The sequence below is a fragment of the Hemiscyllium ocellatum genome, chromosome 48, assembly GCF_020745735.1.
Source record: "Hemiscyllium ocellatum isolate sHemOce1 chromosome 48, sHemOce1.pat.X.cur, whole genome shotgun sequence".
Classification (NCBI taxonomy): Eukaryota; Metazoa; Chordata; class Chondrichthyes; order Orectolobiformes; family Hemiscylliidae; genus Hemiscyllium; species Hemiscyllium ocellatum.
Genome location: NC_083448.1, coordinates 7,511,611 through 7,529,095, shown reverse-complemented (window position 1 = coordinate 7,529,095; position 17,485 = coordinate 7,511,611). Strand labels below are relative to the sequence as shown.

Here is a 17,485-nt window from a genome sequence, read left to right as displayed (position 1 = left end):
TCTCCCTGATCGCCATGCCCAACCGTATCCCAGATCACCGTACAACACTGTGCACCAGATCGCCGTTCCCCACCGTCTCCCAGGTCGCCGTACCCCACCGTCTCCCAGATCACCGTACCCCACCGTGCACCAGATCGCCGTACCCCACCGTCTCCCCGATCGCCGTACCCCACCGTCTCCCAGATCACCGTACACCACTGCATCCCAGATCACCATACAACACTGTGCACCAGATCGCCGTACCCCACCGTCTCCCAGATCGCCGTACCCCACCGTTTGCCCGATCGCCGAACCCCACCGTCTCCCAGATCACCGTAACCCACCGTCTCCCAGATCGCCGTACACCACCATGCACCAGATCACCGTACCCCACCGTGCACCAGATCACCGTGCTGCACCGTCTCCCAGATCGCCGTACCCCACTGTCTCCCAGATCACCGTGCCCCACAGTCTCCCAGATCGCCGTACCCCACCATCTCCCTGATCGCCATGCCCAACCGTATCCCAGATCACCGTACAACACTGTGCACCAGATCGCCGTTCCCCACCGTCTCCCAGGTCGCCGTACCCCACCGTCTCCCAGATCACCGTACCCCACCGTGCACCAGATCGCCGTACCCCACCGTCTCCCCGATCGCCGTACCCCACCGTCTCCCAGATCACCGTACACCACTGCATCCCAGATCACCATACAACACTGTGCACCAGATCGCCGTACCCCACCGTCTCCCAGATCGCCGTACCCCACCGTTTGCCCGATCGCCGAACCCCACCGTCTCCCAGATCACCGTAACCCACCGTCTCCCAGATCGCCGTACACCACCATGCACCAGATCACCGTACACCACCGCATCCCAGATCACCATACCCCACTGTCTCCCAGATCGCCGTACCCCACCGTCTCCCAGATCACCGTACCCCACCGTCTCCCAGATCGCCGTACCCCACCGTGCACCAGATCGCCGTACCCCACCGTGCACCAGATCGCCATACCCCACTGTATCCCAGATCACCGTACCCCAATGTCTCCCAGATCACCGTGCACCAGATCACCATACATAAACCGTGCACCAGATCGCTGTACCCCACCGTCTCCCAGATCACCGTACTCCACCGTATCGCAGATCACCGTACACCACCGTGCACCAGATCACCGTACCCCACCGTGCACCAGATCACCGTGCTGCACCGTCTCCCAGATCGCCGTACCCCACTGTCTCCCAGATCACTGTACCCCACCATCTCCCTGATCGCTGTACCCCACCATCTCCCAGAACACCGTACCCCACCGTATCCCAGATCACCGTGCACCAGATCGCCGTGCCCAACCGTATCCCAGATCACCGTACAACACTGTGCACCAGATCGCCGTCCCCCACCGTCTCCCAGATCACCGTACCCCACCGTCTCCCAGATCACCGTACCCCACCGTCTCCCAGATCGCCGTACCCCACCGTGCACCAGATCACTGTACCCCACCGTATCCCAGATCATACTGCCCCCCAGACCCAGACATCTCTGTGTCCCCTCTCCCTGATCTCTCTGTGTCCCCCCTGCCTGATCTCTCTGTGAGCCCCCCCTCCCTGATCTCTCTCTGTGTCCCCCCTCCCTGATCTCTCCATGCCCCCTCCCTGATCTCTCTCTCTCTCTGTGTCCCCTCCCTGATCTCTCTCTGTGTCCCCCCTCCTTGATCTCTCTCTGTGTCCCCCCTCCCTGATCTCTGTGTGCCCCCCTCCCTGATCTCTCTGTGTGCCCCCCTCCCTGATCTCTCTCTGTGTGTCCCCGCTCCCTGATCTCTCTGTGTGTGTCCCCCTCTGATCTCTCTGTGTGTCCTCCCTCCCTGATCTCTCTCTGTGTCCCCCCTCTCTGATCTCTGTGTCCCCCCTCCCTGATCTCTGTGTCCCCCCTCCCTGATCTCTCTGTGTGTCCCCCCTCCCTGATCTCTGTGTCCCCCCTCCCTGATCTCTCTGTGTCCCCCCTCCCTGATCTCTCTCTCTGTGTGTCCCCTCCCTGATCTCTCTCTGTGTCCCCCCTCCCTGATCTCTCTCTGTGTCCCCCCCTCCCTGATCTCTCTGTGTCACCCCCTCCCTGATCTCTCTCTGTGTCCCCCCTCCCTGATCTCTCTGTGTCCCCCCTCCCTGATCTCTCTCTGTGTCCCCCCTCCCTGATCTCTCTCTGTGTCCCCCCTCCCTGATCTCTCTGTGTTCCCCCCTCCCTGATCTCTCTCTGTGTCCCCCCCTCCCTGATCTCTCTCTGTGTCCCCCCCGATCTCTCTCTGCGTTCCCCTCCCTGATCTCTGTGTCCCCCTCCCTGATCTCTGCGTGCCCCCCCTCCCTGATCTCTTCGTGTGTCCCCCCTCCCTGATCTCTCTGTGTCCCCCCTCCCTGATCTCTCTCTGTGTCCCCCCCTCCCTGATCTCTCTCTGTGTCCCCCCCTCCCTGATCTCTCTGTGTTCCCCCCTCCCTGATCTCTCTCTGTGTCCCCCTCCCTGATCTCTCTCTGTGTTCCCCCCTCCCTGATCTCTGTGTGTTCCCCCCTCCCTGATCTCTCTGTGTCCCCCCTCCCTGATCTCTCTCTGTGTCCCCCCTCCCTGATCTCTCTCTGTGTCCCCCCTCCCTGATCTCTCTGTGTCCCCCCCTCCCTGATCTCTCTGTGTTCCCCCCTCCCTGATCTCTCTCTGTGTCCCCCCTCCCTGATCTCTCTCTGTGTCCCCCCTCCCTGATCTCTCTCTGTGTCCCCCCTCCCTGATCTCTCTCTGTGTCCCCCCCTCCCTGATCTCTCTCTGTGTCCCCCTCCCTGATCTCTCTCTGTGTCCCCCTCCCTGATCTCTCTGTGTCCCCCCTCCCTGATCTCTCTCTGTGTCCCCCTCCCTGATCTCTCTCTGTGTCCCCCCTCCCTGATCTCTCTCTGTGTCCCCCCCTCCCTGATCTCTCTGTGTGTCCCCCCTCCCTGATCTCTCTGTGTGTGTCCCCTCCCTGATCTCTCCGTGCCCCCCCAATCTCTCTCTCTGTGTCCCCCTCTCTGATCTCTCTGTGTCCCCCCTCCCTGATCTCTCCATGCCCCCTCTCTGATCTCTCTGTGTGTCCCCCCTCCCTGATCTCTCCGTGCCCCCCCCCAATCTCTCTCTGTGTGTCCCCCCTCCCTGATCTCTCCATGCCCCCTCTCTGATCTCTCTGTGTGTCCCCCCTCCCTGATCTCTCCATGCCCCCTCTCTGATCTCTCTGTGTGTCCCCCCTCCCTGATCTCTCCATGCCCCCTCTCTGATCTCTCTGTGTGTCCCCCCTCCCTGATCTCTCCATGCCCCCTCTCTGATCTCTCTGTGTGTCCCCCCTCCCTGATCTCTCCATGCCCCCTCTCTGATCTCTCTGTGTGTCCCCCCTCCCTGATCTCTCCATGCCCCCTCTCTGATCTCTCTGTGTGTCCCCCCTCCCTGATCTCTCCATGCCCCCTCTCTGATCTCTCTGTGTGTCCCCCCTCCCTGATCTCTCTCTGTGTCCCCCCTCCCTGATCTCTCCATGCCCCCTCTCTGATCTCTCTGTGTGTCCCCCCTCCCTGATCTCTCCATGCCCCCTCTCTGATCTCTCTCTGTGTCCCCCCTCCCTGATCTCTCCATGCCCCCTCTCTGATCTCTCTGTGTGTCCCCCCTCCCTGATCTCTCTGTGTCCCCCCTCCCTGATCTCTCTCTGTGTGTCCCCCCTCCCTGATCTCTCTGTGTGTCCCCCCCCCCCCCCGATCTCTGCGTGCCCCCCCTCTCTAATCTCTCTCTCTCTGCTTGCCTGTTCCCCTCTGCCTGCTGCCTGCTGTCTGCTGCAGAATGGCCTCTCTCCTATCCACATGGCCTCTCAGGGTGAGCACCTGGACTGTGTCCGCCTCTTGCTTCAGTACGATGCAGAGATTGACGATGTGACCCTGGATAACCTGACCCCTCTCCACGTGGCTTCTCACTACGGGCACCACAAGGTGGCACGCCTCCTGCTGGACAAAGGAGCCAAGGCCAGCGCCAGGGCATTGGTTAGTCGTGCTGCATGCCTATGTCTTGCTCTCGTGCCTGTGGCAATCCCAACGGGATGGAGCCCATTCGGGATCCATGCCTTTGGCCTGTCCTCCTCGATGTCTGCAGCTCTCTTCCCTCCCTCTCCCTCGCGCTCTCTCGCTCTCTCTCTCCTCTCTCTGCGTTGCTCGAACTCTCCTCTCACTTTGTGATGTTCCTCATGTACCGGGCCTGGTGTCCTCATGGCTCTCTCCATGTGATGTGGTGGACATTCCTGTGTGCTCCCGGGTCTGGGAACGCCATTGTCTCTGTCGGATTGGCACTGTGAACGCCCTAGGGCATATGTCCTCCTCACCACCTCTGACCCTAGTCGCAGGGTCACCTGGAATACACGGGTTGGAGTAGGGAGGGTGTCTATGTGTGTGTCTCTGTGGTGTGTCTCTGTGTGTGTCTGTGTGTGTGTGTCCGTGTCCGTGTGTGTGTGTGTGTGTCTCTGTGTGCGTCTGTCTCTGTCTCTGTGTCTGTGTGTGGAGGGGTATCTGTGTGTGTGTCTGTGTGTGTGTGTGCTGTGCCTGTGTCTCTGTGTGCATGTGTGGTGTGTCTCTGTGTGCGTGTGTGGTGTGTCTCTGTGTGCGTGTCTCTCTGTCTCTATGTCTGTGTGTGGAGGGGTATCTGTGTGTGCGTGGTGTGTGTCTGTGTGTGTGTGCTGTGTGCCTGTGTCTCTGTGTGCATGTGTGGTGTGTCTCTGTGTGTGTGTGTCTCTGTCTCTATGTCTGTGTGTGTGTGTGTGTGTGTGTGTGTGTTGGGCGTGTGCCTGTTGGTGTGGGTGTATGTCTGTGCGGAATGTTCTGGAGGGCTGAGATTGTGCTGGACTTCACACTGTGCCTTCCCCTTGGAGGATGGGAGTGCGAGGGGACCTAACGAACAGTTTCTGCTGGTCTTGACCCCCCTGGGAGTCATGGTCTCACTCTGGGACAGTGCTCCCTGAACGCCCCCCTGCGCTGTAGCTCCTCAGAACCCTCTGCCATGAGCCACTGTGCCTTGGCATTGGCTCCGTCACCCCACGGTCATGTCTGGTCACCTGACACATGTCCCCTGCCTCACTCTCTCTCTCTCTCCCCCCCCCCCCAGAATGGCTTCACTCCATTACACATCGCCTGTAAGAAGAATCACATCCGGGTGATGGATCTGCTGCTGAAACATGGTGCTTCTCTCGAGTCTGTCACTGAGGTAAGCCTGTCCGCTAGGCCCGTCCGACACCCCACCCCTCACTGCAGCTGAGGCAACCTCCCTCCCCTTGCACACTTCCAAGGATTTGGGCTCAGGCTATTCCGGGAGCAGACAGCATGGCGGGGGGTGTGGGGAGTGCTGGTGGGGTCAGGCTGGCCTGGGGAGACAGATCCTCGGAGTCACAGCGGGGGGAGCCTGTGGAATTCTCGATCGGGAAGGAAGGGGGCAACACCTCGGATGAGAACGAGTTGGATCGTATTCCTGGCATCTCGGGGAGGAAGTGGGTGACAGGAAACTGAGTTGGGCGGTGGGCCGGTGATCGGATTTAAATGGTGGGACCGAGTGGCCTCCTGTGTGCCCCTATTCTGCCCGTTGCCATTGGCGAAGGGAAAGGGGCAATCGTGAGGGGTCTGGGCAGGAGGAGGCCCCATCCAGCCTGCTCTGCCATACTGTCCCAACGGGGCTGATCCCATCACGGTCTCTGCAACACCGACCCGACCCAGGTGGATTGGCCATGCTAAATTACCCATAGTGCTCAGGGATGTGCAGGTTAGGGTGGATTGGCCATGCTAAATTACCCATAGTGCTCAGGGATGTGCAGGTTAGGGTGGATTGGCCATGCTAAATTACCCATAGTGCTCAGGGATGTGCAGGTTAGGGTGGATTGGCCATGCTATATTACCCATAGTGCTCAGGGATGTGCAGGTTAGGGTGGATTGGCCGTGCTAAATTACCCATAGTGCTCAGGGATGTGCAGGTTAGGGTGGATTGGCCATGCTAAATTACCCATAGTGCTCAGGGATGTGCAGGTTAGGGTGGATTGACCATGGGAAATTACCCATAGTGCTCAGGGAGGCAGGTTCGGGTGGATTGGCCAAGGGAAATTACCCATAGTGCTCAGGGATGTGCAGGTTAGGGTGGATTATCGTGCACCTATAGTGTTAGGTGCATTGGTCAGGGGGTAAATCTGGGCTAGGGGAATGGCTCTGGGTGGTTTGCTCTTTGGCGGGTCGGTGTGGACTTGTTGGGCCGAAGGGCCTGTTTCCACACTGTAGGGAATTCTAATTGAATTCACCAGTAGGACCACCCTCCCTGCTTCCGTCTTATCTATTCCCGTTGTAATTTTATATGTTTCGATAACATCTGCCCACTCCCTGCTGGTCCCGCTGTTCTGAATCCTAATGGGGTATGTCCTGGACGACTGACTCTCTCCTCAGAGAGCAACCCTCTCAATTCTCAACCTCCTCTCGACCCCCTCTGCTTCTGCACGTCTCAAAATAGAGCTCGCGATGTCGGCCCAGCCTCTCCCACCGCCTCTGTGACCCTCAGGAGGCCCCCCTCAGCTCCTCCCTGAGCTCTCTCACCATCCTCCCCTGGGGCAAGGCCTCACGCTGTCTTCAGGAAGGCAGCGGGGGACGTTGCACCGGGATGGCCTACTGTGAAACCCCTCCTAGAGTGGGCATGCGGGGCATCGATCGTCCAGCCAATAACGCCAAGGCCCCAGCTGCAGCTGACTCTCATAACCCACAGTGAGAGAAAACCACTGCCCCCCACCCCTCACAATGGGCACCCTGATTAATAAGGGCCTACCCACTGCCCCCCACCCCTCACAATGGGCACCCTGATTAATAAGGGCCTACCCACTGCCCACACCCCTCACAATGGGCACCCTGATTAATAAGGGCCCACCCACTGCCCCCCACCCCTCACGATGGGCACCCTGATTAATAAGGGCCTACCCACTGCCCCCCACCCCTCAGGACTGGCACCCTGATTAATAAGGGCCTACCCACTGCCCCCCACCCCTCAGGATGGGCACCCTGATGCCCGAGATTCTCCCCTCTGTCCTCACTGACAGCACAGTAGGTGGGAGGCAGCAGGGCATGGTGTGGCTCCATCTGCCCAGAATGGACTCGATGCCACCCCATATTCATTCCTGGACCCCCTGCCCCCAGCCGGATATCTGTGATAATCTCCCCTCGCCAACCCCCTCCCCGATCAGGACTGTGAGATTGGGCAGTCGTTCAGCTGATCCATTCCCTCTCACTGTCTTGGATATACTCACCTGAGAATTGGGATGATCTCTCACTTGTCTCTCTGTGTCTGTCCCTGTGTCTGTCCCTGTCTCTCTATCTGTGTCTGTCCCTGTCTGTCTGTGTCTGTCCCTGTGTCTGTCCCTGTCTGTCTGTGTCTGTCCCTGTGTCTGTCCCTGTCTCTCTATCTGTGTCTGTCCCTGTCTCTCTGTGTCTGTCCCTGTGTCTGTCCCTGTCTCTCTGTGTCTGTCCCTGTCTCTCTGTGTCTGTCCCTGTGTCTGTCCCTGTCTCTCTATCTGTGTCTGTCCCTGTCTCTCTGTGTCTGTCCCTGTGTCTGTCCCTGTCTCTCTGTGTCTGTCCCCACCTCTCTATCTGTGTCTCCCTCCCTCTCCCTCTCCCTCTCCCTCTCCCTCTCCCTCTCCCTCTCCCTCTCCCTGTCCCTCTCCCTCTCCCTCTCCCTGAGTCTCTCCCTGTCCCTCTCCCTCTCCCTCTCCCTGTCCCTGAGTGTCCCAGCCTGTCTCTAACTCTGTTCCCTCTCCAGTCAGGGCTGACCCCGCTGCACGTTGCTGCCTTCATGGGGAACCTGAACATTGTGACCACCTTAATGCAGCACGGTGCCTCTCCAAATGTCTCCAGTGTGGTGAGTATCTGATTGGTGAAGAAGCCAGGCCTGACCCTTCCCCCTCACCGTGAGCTTGCGTCCCCCCACCCTCCAATACCCGGTCCAAACGGGGACATCCCAGGAGCAGCGACAAGGCTCAGTGTCCATGTGGGACTGTGGAGTCGGATCTTTCCATCCCCGGGGAATCCCAGGCCATCCCGCATTGTCAGTGTCCCCCACCTTTCCCGTGCTCAGAGCAGGTCCCCCACTCCTTGCACTTCCGTCTACAGAGTCACATGTTCGATGGGAGATATCTCAGGTGGACCATGTATGCTCCTGCTGAGTGTGTCTCTCTCTCTCTCTGTCTGTCTGAATGTGTGTGTCTCTCTCTCTCTCTCTCTCTGTCTGTCTGTATGTGTGCGTCTCTCTCTGTGTCTCTCTGTGTCTCTCTCTCTCTCTCTCTCTGTCTCTCTCTCTCTCTGTGTCTCTCTCTCTCTCCCTCTCTCTGTCTGTCTCTCTGTCTCTCTCTCTCTCTCTCTGTCTGTCTGTATGTGTGCGTCTCTCTCTGTGTCTCTCTCTCTCTCTCTCTCTGTGTCTCTCTCTCTCTCTCTGTGTCTCTCTGTCTCTCTCTCTCTCTCTCTCTCTCTCTGTGTCTCTCTCTCCCCCGTCTCTCCCCCCTCTCCCCCTCTGTGTCTCCTTGGGAACAGAGCTGCCTGGGATTAGCTGCAGTCTGTAACCTGAGCTATCCACCTGCCCTGGGAGATATCTGTCCGTCCAATCCATGTCCCACCCACCAACCAACTGACCCCCCTCAGAGGGATGTCCCAGTCCCCCACCTTGGGGAGTTCGCTTGCTTTTCGGGGCCCAGGGTCCCACCCTCGGTGGGACTGAGTGACCCCCTCCCCTTTGTACCTGACCGTGTTGCCTCCCTCCCTCCTCCCCCAATCTGCAGTGCCAGTCTGGGCAACAGCGGGATGCCCACTCCCTGCCCTGCACTGTGAGAGCAGCTCGTTTCCATGGAATAGGCCCCTTATCTCCCATTCCCCAGTTGCCCATCCCCCAGGGGTTGATGGGAATGACCCACACTCCTCCCCACCACCCCTCCAGGTAAAGCCTCGGCCTTTGACACATCAGGCCATTGGCTCACGTTGACTCCCTCCCCCTGGAGGTTGAGGGAGCAGGGAGGCATCTCCGAGGTAGTGGGAGTAATGGTAGCCTCCAACGCTGGCTTGGTCCAAACTCAAACCCTTTGCTCCCTCCCTCCCTCCCCCCACCGTCCCACCCAGCCCAGCCCTGTGTCTGGGAGCCAGCCTGGATTCAGGAGGGGGGCCACCATTGTGGTTGGCATTGGTGAGTGAGCGGGGGGGGGAGGTGTTGGGATTGGGGAGGGTGATGGTGGGTGGGTGTGAAGGGGAGGTGTTCTCTCCCCCTTGGACAGGGGTAAGCTGCCCTCCCTGAGCAGACAGCAGCCCTTAGCCCCATCAGCTGGCCGCTCTGTCAGCACGGGTGAGGTTTGTTGGTCGGTGTTGGTCACTCTCAGCACGTTCTCTCCTGGTTACCTTGATGCAGAAAGTGGAGACCCCATTACACATGGCGGCCAGAGCTGGGCAGACTGAGGTCGCACGCTTCCTCCTCGATAACAACGCCCACGTGGACGCTAAAGCCAAGGTGAGTGTCCCTCAGCCCATCCCTGTCCCATTGTCAGGCTGGGTGGGTGTGTGTGTGTGTGTCCCAGCCCATCACTGTCCCATTGTCAGGCTGGGTGAGTGTGTGTGTGTCCCAGCCCATCACTGTCCCATTGTCAGGCTGTGTCTGTGTGTGTGTGTCCCAGCCCATCACTGTCCCATTGTCAGGCTGGGTGTGTGTGTGTGTGTGTGTGTGTGTGTGTCCCAGCCCATCACTGTCCCATTGTCAGGCTGGGTGTGTGTGTGTCTCTCTCTGTCTGTCCGTCTGCCTGCCTGTGTGTGTGTGTGTCCCAGCCCATCACTGTCCCATTGTCAGGCTGGGTGTGTGTGTGTGTGTGTCTGCCTGTGTGTGTCTGTGTGTGTGTCTGCCTGTGTGTGTGTGATTTGCCAGTTGATGCTTTTCTCTTTGTCCACTGCTCGGCTTTTCATTTGGAAGATGTGAGATTCCCCGTGGAATCTGCAGACTGGGCTCACCTATTGGGGAGAGAATGTTCAACCAATGCGTGGAGTGAGGGACAACTTTTTCACACAGAGGGTGGTGCATGTATGGAATGAGCTGCCAGAGGATGTGGTGGAGGCTGGTACAATTGCAACATGAAAGAGGCATTTGGATGGGGACATGAATAGGAAGGGTTTGGAGGGATATGGGCCGGGTGCTGGCAGGTGGGACTCGATTGGGTTGGGATATCTGGGTCAGCATGGACGGGTTGGGCCGAAGGGTCTGTTTCCGCTGCTGTACACCTCTATGATTCATGGGAGTGAGGGTCAGAGTGTGGATGGGTTTGAGTGATGGCTCCCTCAATGCTTTCGGGTGGGTTGGGAGGGGGGATGTAGACAGAGGGTCGAAGACTGAGCTGGGGGGAAAGGGGGAGGGGATTTGTCGCTGTGTTGCGTTGACCCGGCCTCCTCTTCCCCCTTCAGGACGATCAGACCCCCCTGCACTGTGCAGCCCGGCTGGGTCACCTGGAGGTTGTCAGGCTGCTCCTGGAGCACGGGGCCTCTCTGCACTCGGTCAGCAGCACCGGCCACACCGCCCTGCACATGGCATCCCGGGAGGGCCACCTGGGCGTGGCCGAGGTCCTGCTGGACCGGGGGGCCTTGCTCACTCACATGACCAAGGTAAGGAAGTGGGCGGGAAAGGGTCTCCGTGTGGCATCACTCGGACTGAGGGTGGTTCGACGCACGCCCTGTCACAGGGGGGTGGGGAGGGGGAGCTGGGTGAGGGGCTCTGGGTGCGCGTTCGGGCCTGGTCATGTCTGGAGCACCGTCCCCACCCTCACGGCCCGAGGGGGTGGGGAGGGGGAGCTGGGTGAGGGGCTCTGGGTGGGCGTTCGGGCCTGGTCATGTCTGGAGCACCATCCCCACCCTCACAGCCCGAGGGGTGGGGGTGGGGAGGGGGAGCTGGGTGAGGGGCTCTGGGTGGGCATTCGGGCCTGGTCATGTCTGGAGCACCGTCCCCACCCTGACGGCCCGAGGAGGGGGGCTGGGGGGGACCGGAATCCCACTGCCAACCAAGCGAGACCCTCCCCGCGACCTCAAACCCGGGTTTGCCGCAGGGAGAGCCAGGGACGGCGATGGGGGGCCCGAATCACCATCCTCCACGTGACTCCAGGCCCACCGCCATTTCCCACTCTTCCCTCCCCGCCAAACCCCCTGGGCACGGAGTGGGGGTTTGGACAGGACTGACCAGGCCTGGGTCAGAGGGGAGTCCGGTCCTGAGCGAGGAGAGTGAGGGGTCACTGGGGGGGGGGGGAGGGAGGTGATCACTGTCTGATGCTGTCTGTGGACATGTTCCAGAAAGGATTCAGCCCTCTCCACATGGCTGCCAAGTACGGAAGGTTCCGGATGGCTGAGGTGTTACTGCAGCGCGGCGCAGAGCCAAACAGTGCTGGGAAGGTAAACACCAGCAACAACAACAGCCTCACGCTCACCCTCCCTCCCTCTCTCTCTCTGTCCTGTCTCTCTCTCCCTCACTCCTGTCTCTCTCTCTCTCTCTCTCTCGTCTCGTCTCTCTCCTGTCTCTCCCTCCCCCTCTCTCTCTCTCTCCTATCTCTCTCTCCCTCCCTCTCTCTCTCTCTCTCCTCTCCCTCCCTCTCAGACACGACCCTGCAGAGTGCACTGGAGCAGAGAGTCAGTGACCAGCCAGGGCCTGGTGTTGACCTGCTCTCACCTCCTCCCGTTGACCTTGTGGGAAGGAAGCAGAGCAGCCTGAGGCAGGGACAGGGGCGTGGGGTCCCACGTGCCCTCCTGGCTGAGAAAGGCTTGCCTCTGTTTCAGCGGGAGAAAGCCGTGGATCACCAAATGTTCTTTCGCACTGCCTTCAGCTCTGCAGCAGAGTGACCCAACACAGCCAGGGCACACTCTGAGTGACACTGCTGACACTCTCTCTCTCTCTCTCTGTCTCTCTCTGTCTCTATCTCTCGCTCTCACTCTCTGTCTGTCTCTCTGTCTCTGTCTCTGTCTCTGTCTCTGTCTCTCTCTCTCTCTCACACACACACACACACACACACACACACACACACACACACACACACACTCTGTCTCACATACACACACTGTGACACGCACACATTCTCTGTATCTCTCTGTCTCTCGCATGCACATTTGTGCGCACACTCTCTCTCTCTCTCTCTCTCTCAGTGTCTCTCGTTCACTCTCACTCACTCTGGCGTGCGCCAACACACACATCTCACATCTTATATCCATATGGATCTCTGACACGCTTTCAAACACTCTCTGACACACACACGCCCCCATGGATCCCTCTCTGTCAGGGGGACACCCTTGTGAGACACCCGCACTCCATCATGTGTACACAGACACACACACATATGTTGGTGAGACACACAGACCCAGACACACAGAGATACGGGTGTTTTCTGGATGGAGGGCTGGCGAGAGAGCTCTCTGGGAAGGGAGTTGAGGACCGCATGGCTGTGGGTCTGAGACTGGGAGCTCGAGTGTGTGTGTTGATGGTGAGGGGAGAGGCCTCCTTGCTTTCCTGTACTTAACCCTGTTTGTATCCGACAGAATGGCCTGACCCCTCTCCATGTGGCTGTCCACCATGATAACGCTGACATTGCGGAGCTGTTACTGAAACATCAGGCTTCACCCCACTCTGCAGCTTGGGTAAGCACGGGGGGGGGGGCGGCACACAGAGAGAGACCAGTCACAGAGGGTTCCCCCGAGATGGCATGGCCGTGGGGGAAGCATTGCTGTCAGGGTTGGAAGGTCCCCGTTAGTGCCCAGCGAGCGGTCACTGCAGACAAACCCTTTCCTCCACCCAGCTCGTACACTCCCCTCTCCAGGCAAACACCCCTACCCCCTACACATCTTTGGGATTGTGGGAGGAAGCCAGAGAGCCTGGAGGAAACCCATGCAGACAGGGGGAGAGTGTGCAAACTCCCCCCACACAGACAGACAGACAGTCACCCGAGGCTGGAATCGAACCCGGTCCATCCTGCCAGGAGGCAGCAGGGCTCACCCACCACTGAGCCACTGTAATGTCTGTGTCTGTATCTGTGTGTGAGAGAGAGAGAGGGTGGGAGTGTGTGTGTGTGTGTCAGAGAGAGTGACTGTGTGTGTGAGAGAGGGAGGGTGGGAGTGAATGTGTGTGAGAGAGAGAGGGTGGGAGTGAATGTGTGTGAGAGAGAGAGTAGGAGTGTGTGTGTGAGAGAGAGAGAGAGTGGGATTGAGTGTGTGAGAGAGAGAGAGTGGGAGTGACTGTGTGCGAGAGAGAGAGGGAGTGAGTGTGTGTGCGAGAGAGAGAGGGAGTGAGTGTGTGTGAGAGAGAGAGTGGGAGTGTGTGTGAGAGAGAGAGTGGGAGTGTGTGTGAGAGAGAGAGTGGGAGTGTGTGTGAGAGAGAGAGTGGGAGTGTGTGTGAGAGAGAGAGAGGGAGTGTGTGTGTGAGAGAGAGAGGGAGTGTGTGTGTGAGAGAGAGAGGGAGTGTGTGTGTGAGAGAGAGAGTGAGTGTGTGAGAGAGAGAGGGTGGGAGTGAGTGTGTGAGTGAGGGTGGGAGTGAGTGTGTGAGTGAGTGTGTGAGAGAGAGAGAGTGTGTGTGTGTGTGTGTGAGAGAGAGATCTCCCTGAGCTGTAGCAGTTCCCCCCTGCCCCTGTCCCCCCGTCCCCTGTGTGCCTGATTGTCTGTGCCCCTTCCAGAATGGGTACACACCGTTACACATTGCGGCCAAACAGAACCAGGTGGGCATTGGCACGGCGCTGCTGGAACATGGAGCATCGGCTGACAGTGAGTCCTTCCAGGGAGTCAGCCCATTACACCTGGCTGCACAGGACGGTCACCTCGACATGACAGCGTTACTACTGCAGCACCGAGCCACCGTTAACCTCAGCAGCAAGGTACAGCAGGACTCTCACACACCGGGAGGGGGGGGGCCAGGGGGACGGGAACAGGGGAGAGGGGGAACGGGGAGATGGGACAGGGGACAGGGGGATAGGGGATGGTGGGGAAAGGGACAGGAGGGGAGAGACGGGGAGGGATAGGGGACGGGGGGAGGGAGAGGGGGACAGGGACAGGAGGGGAGAGACAGAGAGGGATAGGGGATAGGAGTCAGGGGGGGGGGGGGGACAGGGGAGAGGGGACAGGGGGAGGGGACAGGGGAATGGGGGGGACAGTGAGGAGGGGACAGAGGATGGGGGGAGGGGGGGGGGGGGGGCAGGGGGAGGGGGCAGGGAGCACTGGAGGGTCTGTTTGGCATTGGGGTTGCTGCTATGCAAATGCAGGGGTCGAGTGGATGAACACTGACGGAGGTATTGACTGTTGGTCCAGGGGTGATCTGTTGGTGCTGATTCCTCCTATCCCTCTGTGTGTGTGTGTGTGTGTTTCCCCCAGAATGGCCTGACAGCGTTACATCTAGTGGCCCAGGAGGACCAAGTGCCAGTCGCTGAGTTACTGACGGACCATGGAGCATCGATGGAGTCAACTACCAGGGTAACACCGCGGGGGGAAGGAATTGGTGAGGGGGGAATTCACCCCAACACGGCCTCCTCCTCCTCCTCCTCCTCTTCTCCCTCTCCCTCGCCCTCGCCTTCGGCCCCTCGCCCCTTCGCCCTCGCCCTCCCCCCCTATCTCCTCGTCCTCTCCCTTTCCCTCCCCCCCTCTCTCCTCGTCCTCTCCCTCCCCCTTCCCCCTTGTTTACAGTAGAGCACGTGGTTCCCGCGGTTACGGGAACATGAGGGGCTCATCATGTTGCCCGAGAGCCAGGAGGGGGCGGCAGGCTGAGTGGCCTCATGGTTGAGTGTGTCCCTTGCTGTGATTGGAGAGTTGGTGTGTTTGTGGGGTGCAGCTTTTCTGCCGTCAGTGCTGTGGGGGGTGCACATGTGGGAGTGGGACCCCCATGGTGGGATCTCCTGGCTCGTGTTTATAATGTCTGTCGCTGACATTGAGGAGCATGTCGGTAGTCTGATTAGGACGTTTGTCGATGGTACAAAGTTAGGCAGAGCTGCAGATAGCACAGATGCATTTTGGAAAGTTTGATACAGGAGGGAAATGCCCACTCAATGGCAGAACCCTCGGTAGCATCACCATAGAGAAGGATATGGGCGTACCGGTCCACTGTTCCCTGAAAGTGTGACAGAAGTGGATAAGGTGGTCAAGAAGGCAGATAACATGCTGACCTTCAACAGGCGGGACATAGACGATAAAAATTGGCAAGTCATGTTGTAGCTGTAGACTACTTTAGTTCTGCAACGTGAGGAATATTGTGTTATCGCACTACGAGAATGATGTGGAGGCTTTAGAGAGGTTACAGGAACAGTTTACCGGGACATTGCTGGGTTTGGAGGACATTAGCAATGAGGAGAGATTGGACAAACTCAGTTTGTTTTCACTTGAATGTTAGAGGCTGAGGGGCGACCTGATAGAAGTTGACAAAATCATGAGAGAGACAGATAGAGTGGATAGTCGAAGTCTTTTTCCCAGGGTAAAAAATGTCAGTTACTGGAGGATATAGGTTGAAGGTAAAAGAGGGAAAGTTGAAAGGAGATGTTAGACATAAGCTTTTTTTAACAGAGAGGGTGGTAAATTCCTGGAATGTGCTGCCAGAGGAAGTGATGGAGGCAGACGCAGTAACAATGTTTAAGAGGCATCACGATGGATACATAAACAGGCAGAGATGGGAGGGATATGGATCACACAGAGGCAAAAGGGTTTTAGTTTAGAAAAATGTCATGGGTCAGCACAAGCTTGGTGGGTCAGAGGGCCTGTGTCTCTCCGGTGTTGCTCTGGTCCAGTTGCGAAGAGAGTGACAGGAGGGCAGACACCTGAGGCCTGAGTGGATCTGACAAAACAGCTCCGTACCACACGGTGGGGTCATCTCACACACCACACGGATTGGTGGGGTGTTGGGTCAGTCAGGGAAAGGGAATGGGCCGAATGGCTTTCTCCTGGCCTTGTGGAACTTGGGGGGGGCAGGGTCAATTTTCAACTTGGTGAAAGGTCGGACAGATGCTGCCTGGAGGCTCCCCTGCTTGGAACAGGTGTGTGTGTGTGTACACTCTGTGATAGCTCATGTACACACTGCACGTTGGCGTTTGTGGCCAGGCAGGGTCAAACACCTCTCTCACTCTCTCTCTGTGTCTCTGTTCCAGAGCGGATACACGCCACTGCACGTGGCCTGTCACTACGGCAACATCAACATGGTGAAGTTCCTGCTCCAGCACAAAGCTAACGTCAATTCCAAAACCAAGGTACAGGGACGATTCTCTCCCTCCTGGGTCCTGCTCTCCTGTGTGTGTGTGTATACCTGAACCTTGCTCTGTGTGTGTGTGTGTGTATACCTGAACCTTGCTCTGTGTGTGTGTGTGTGTGTATACCTGAACCTTGCTCTGTGTGTGTGTGTACCTGAACCTTGCTGTGAGTGTGTGTGTGTGTGTGTCTGTATACCTGAACCTTGCTCTGTGTGTGTGTGTGTGTGTGTGTGTGTGTGTGTGTGTATACCTGAACCTTGCTCTGTGTGTGTGTGTGTATGTACCTGAACCTTGCTCTGTGTGTGTGTGTGTGTGTATACCTGAACCTTGCTCTGTGTGTGTGTGTACCTGAACCTTGCTGTGAGTGTGTGTGTGTGTGTGTCTGTATACCTGAACCTTGCTCTGTGTGTGTGTGTGTGTGTGTATACCTGAACCTTGCTCTGTGTGTGTGTGTATATGCCTGAACCTTGCTCTGTGTGTGTGTGTACCTGAACCTTGCTCTGTGTGTGTGCGTACCTGAACCTTGCTGTGAGTGTGTGTGTGTGTATATATACCTGAACCTTGCTCTGTGTGTGTGTGTGTATGTACCTGAACCTTGCTCTGTGTGTGTGTGTGTGTGTACCTGAACCTTGCTCTGTGTGTGTGTGTACCTGAACCTTGCTGTGAGTGTGTGTCTGTATACCTGAACCTTGCTCTGTGTGTGTGTGTGTGTGTGTGTGTGTGTGTGTGTGTATATACCTGAACCTTGCTCTGTGTGTGTGTGTATATGCCTGAACCTTGCTCTGTGTGTGTGTGTACCTGAACCTTGCTCTGTGTGTGTGCGTACCTGAACCTTGCTGTGAGTGTGTGTGTGTGTATATATACCTGAACCTTGCTCTGTGTGTGTGTGTGTGTACCTGACCCTTGATCTGTATGTGTGTGTGTCTGTGTGTGTACCTGAACCTTGCTCTGTGTGTGTGTGTCTACCTGAACCTTGCTCTGTGTGTGTGTGTACCTGACCCTTGCTCTGTTTGTGTGTGTGTGTGTGTGCGTGTACCTGAACCTTGCTCTGTGTGTGTGTGTGTATATGTGTGTACCTGACCCTTGCTCTGTGTGTGTGTGTACCTGACCCTTGCTCTGTGTGTGTGTGTGTGTGTGTGTGTGTGTATACCTGAACCTTTCTCTGTGTGTGTGTGTATACCTGAACCTTGCTCTGTGTGTGTGTACCTGAACCTTGCTCTGTGTTTGTGTGTGTATGTACC

The 17,485-nt window shown here is 57.8% G+C and overlaps 1 protein-coding gene across 4 annotated transcripts in view; it reads left to right on the top strand.

Annotated features, from left to right (window-relative positions):
• LOC132837026 (ankyrin-1-like) overlaps nt 1–17,485 on the top strand; it is a 262,828-nt gene that overhangs the window by 163,403 nt on the left and 81,940 nt on the right. For 3 of the 4 annotated variants that reach the window (XM_060856674.1, XM_060856675.1, XM_060856673.1), the window contains exons 10-19: nt 3,814–4,011; nt 5,123–5,221; nt 7,796–7,894; nt 9,425–9,523; nt 10,462–10,659; nt 11,338–11,436; nt 12,571–12,669; nt 13,698–13,895; nt 14,389–14,487; nt 16,146–16,244. In XM_060856674.1, the coding sequence (XP_060712657.1) occupies nt 3,814–4,011; nt 5,123–5,221; nt 7,796–7,894; nt 9,425–9,523; nt 10,462–10,659; nt 11,338–11,436; nt 12,571–12,669; nt 13,698–13,895; nt 14,389–14,487; nt 16,146–16,244 (1,287 nt within the window). The remainder of the gene's footprint in view (nt 1–3,813; nt 4,012–5,122; nt 5,222–7,795; nt 7,895–9,424; nt 9,524–10,461; nt 10,660–11,337; nt 11,437–12,570; nt 12,670–13,697; nt 13,896–14,388; nt 14,488–16,145; nt 16,245–17,485) is intronic. The other variant, XM_060856676.1, reaches the window with a different exon arrangement.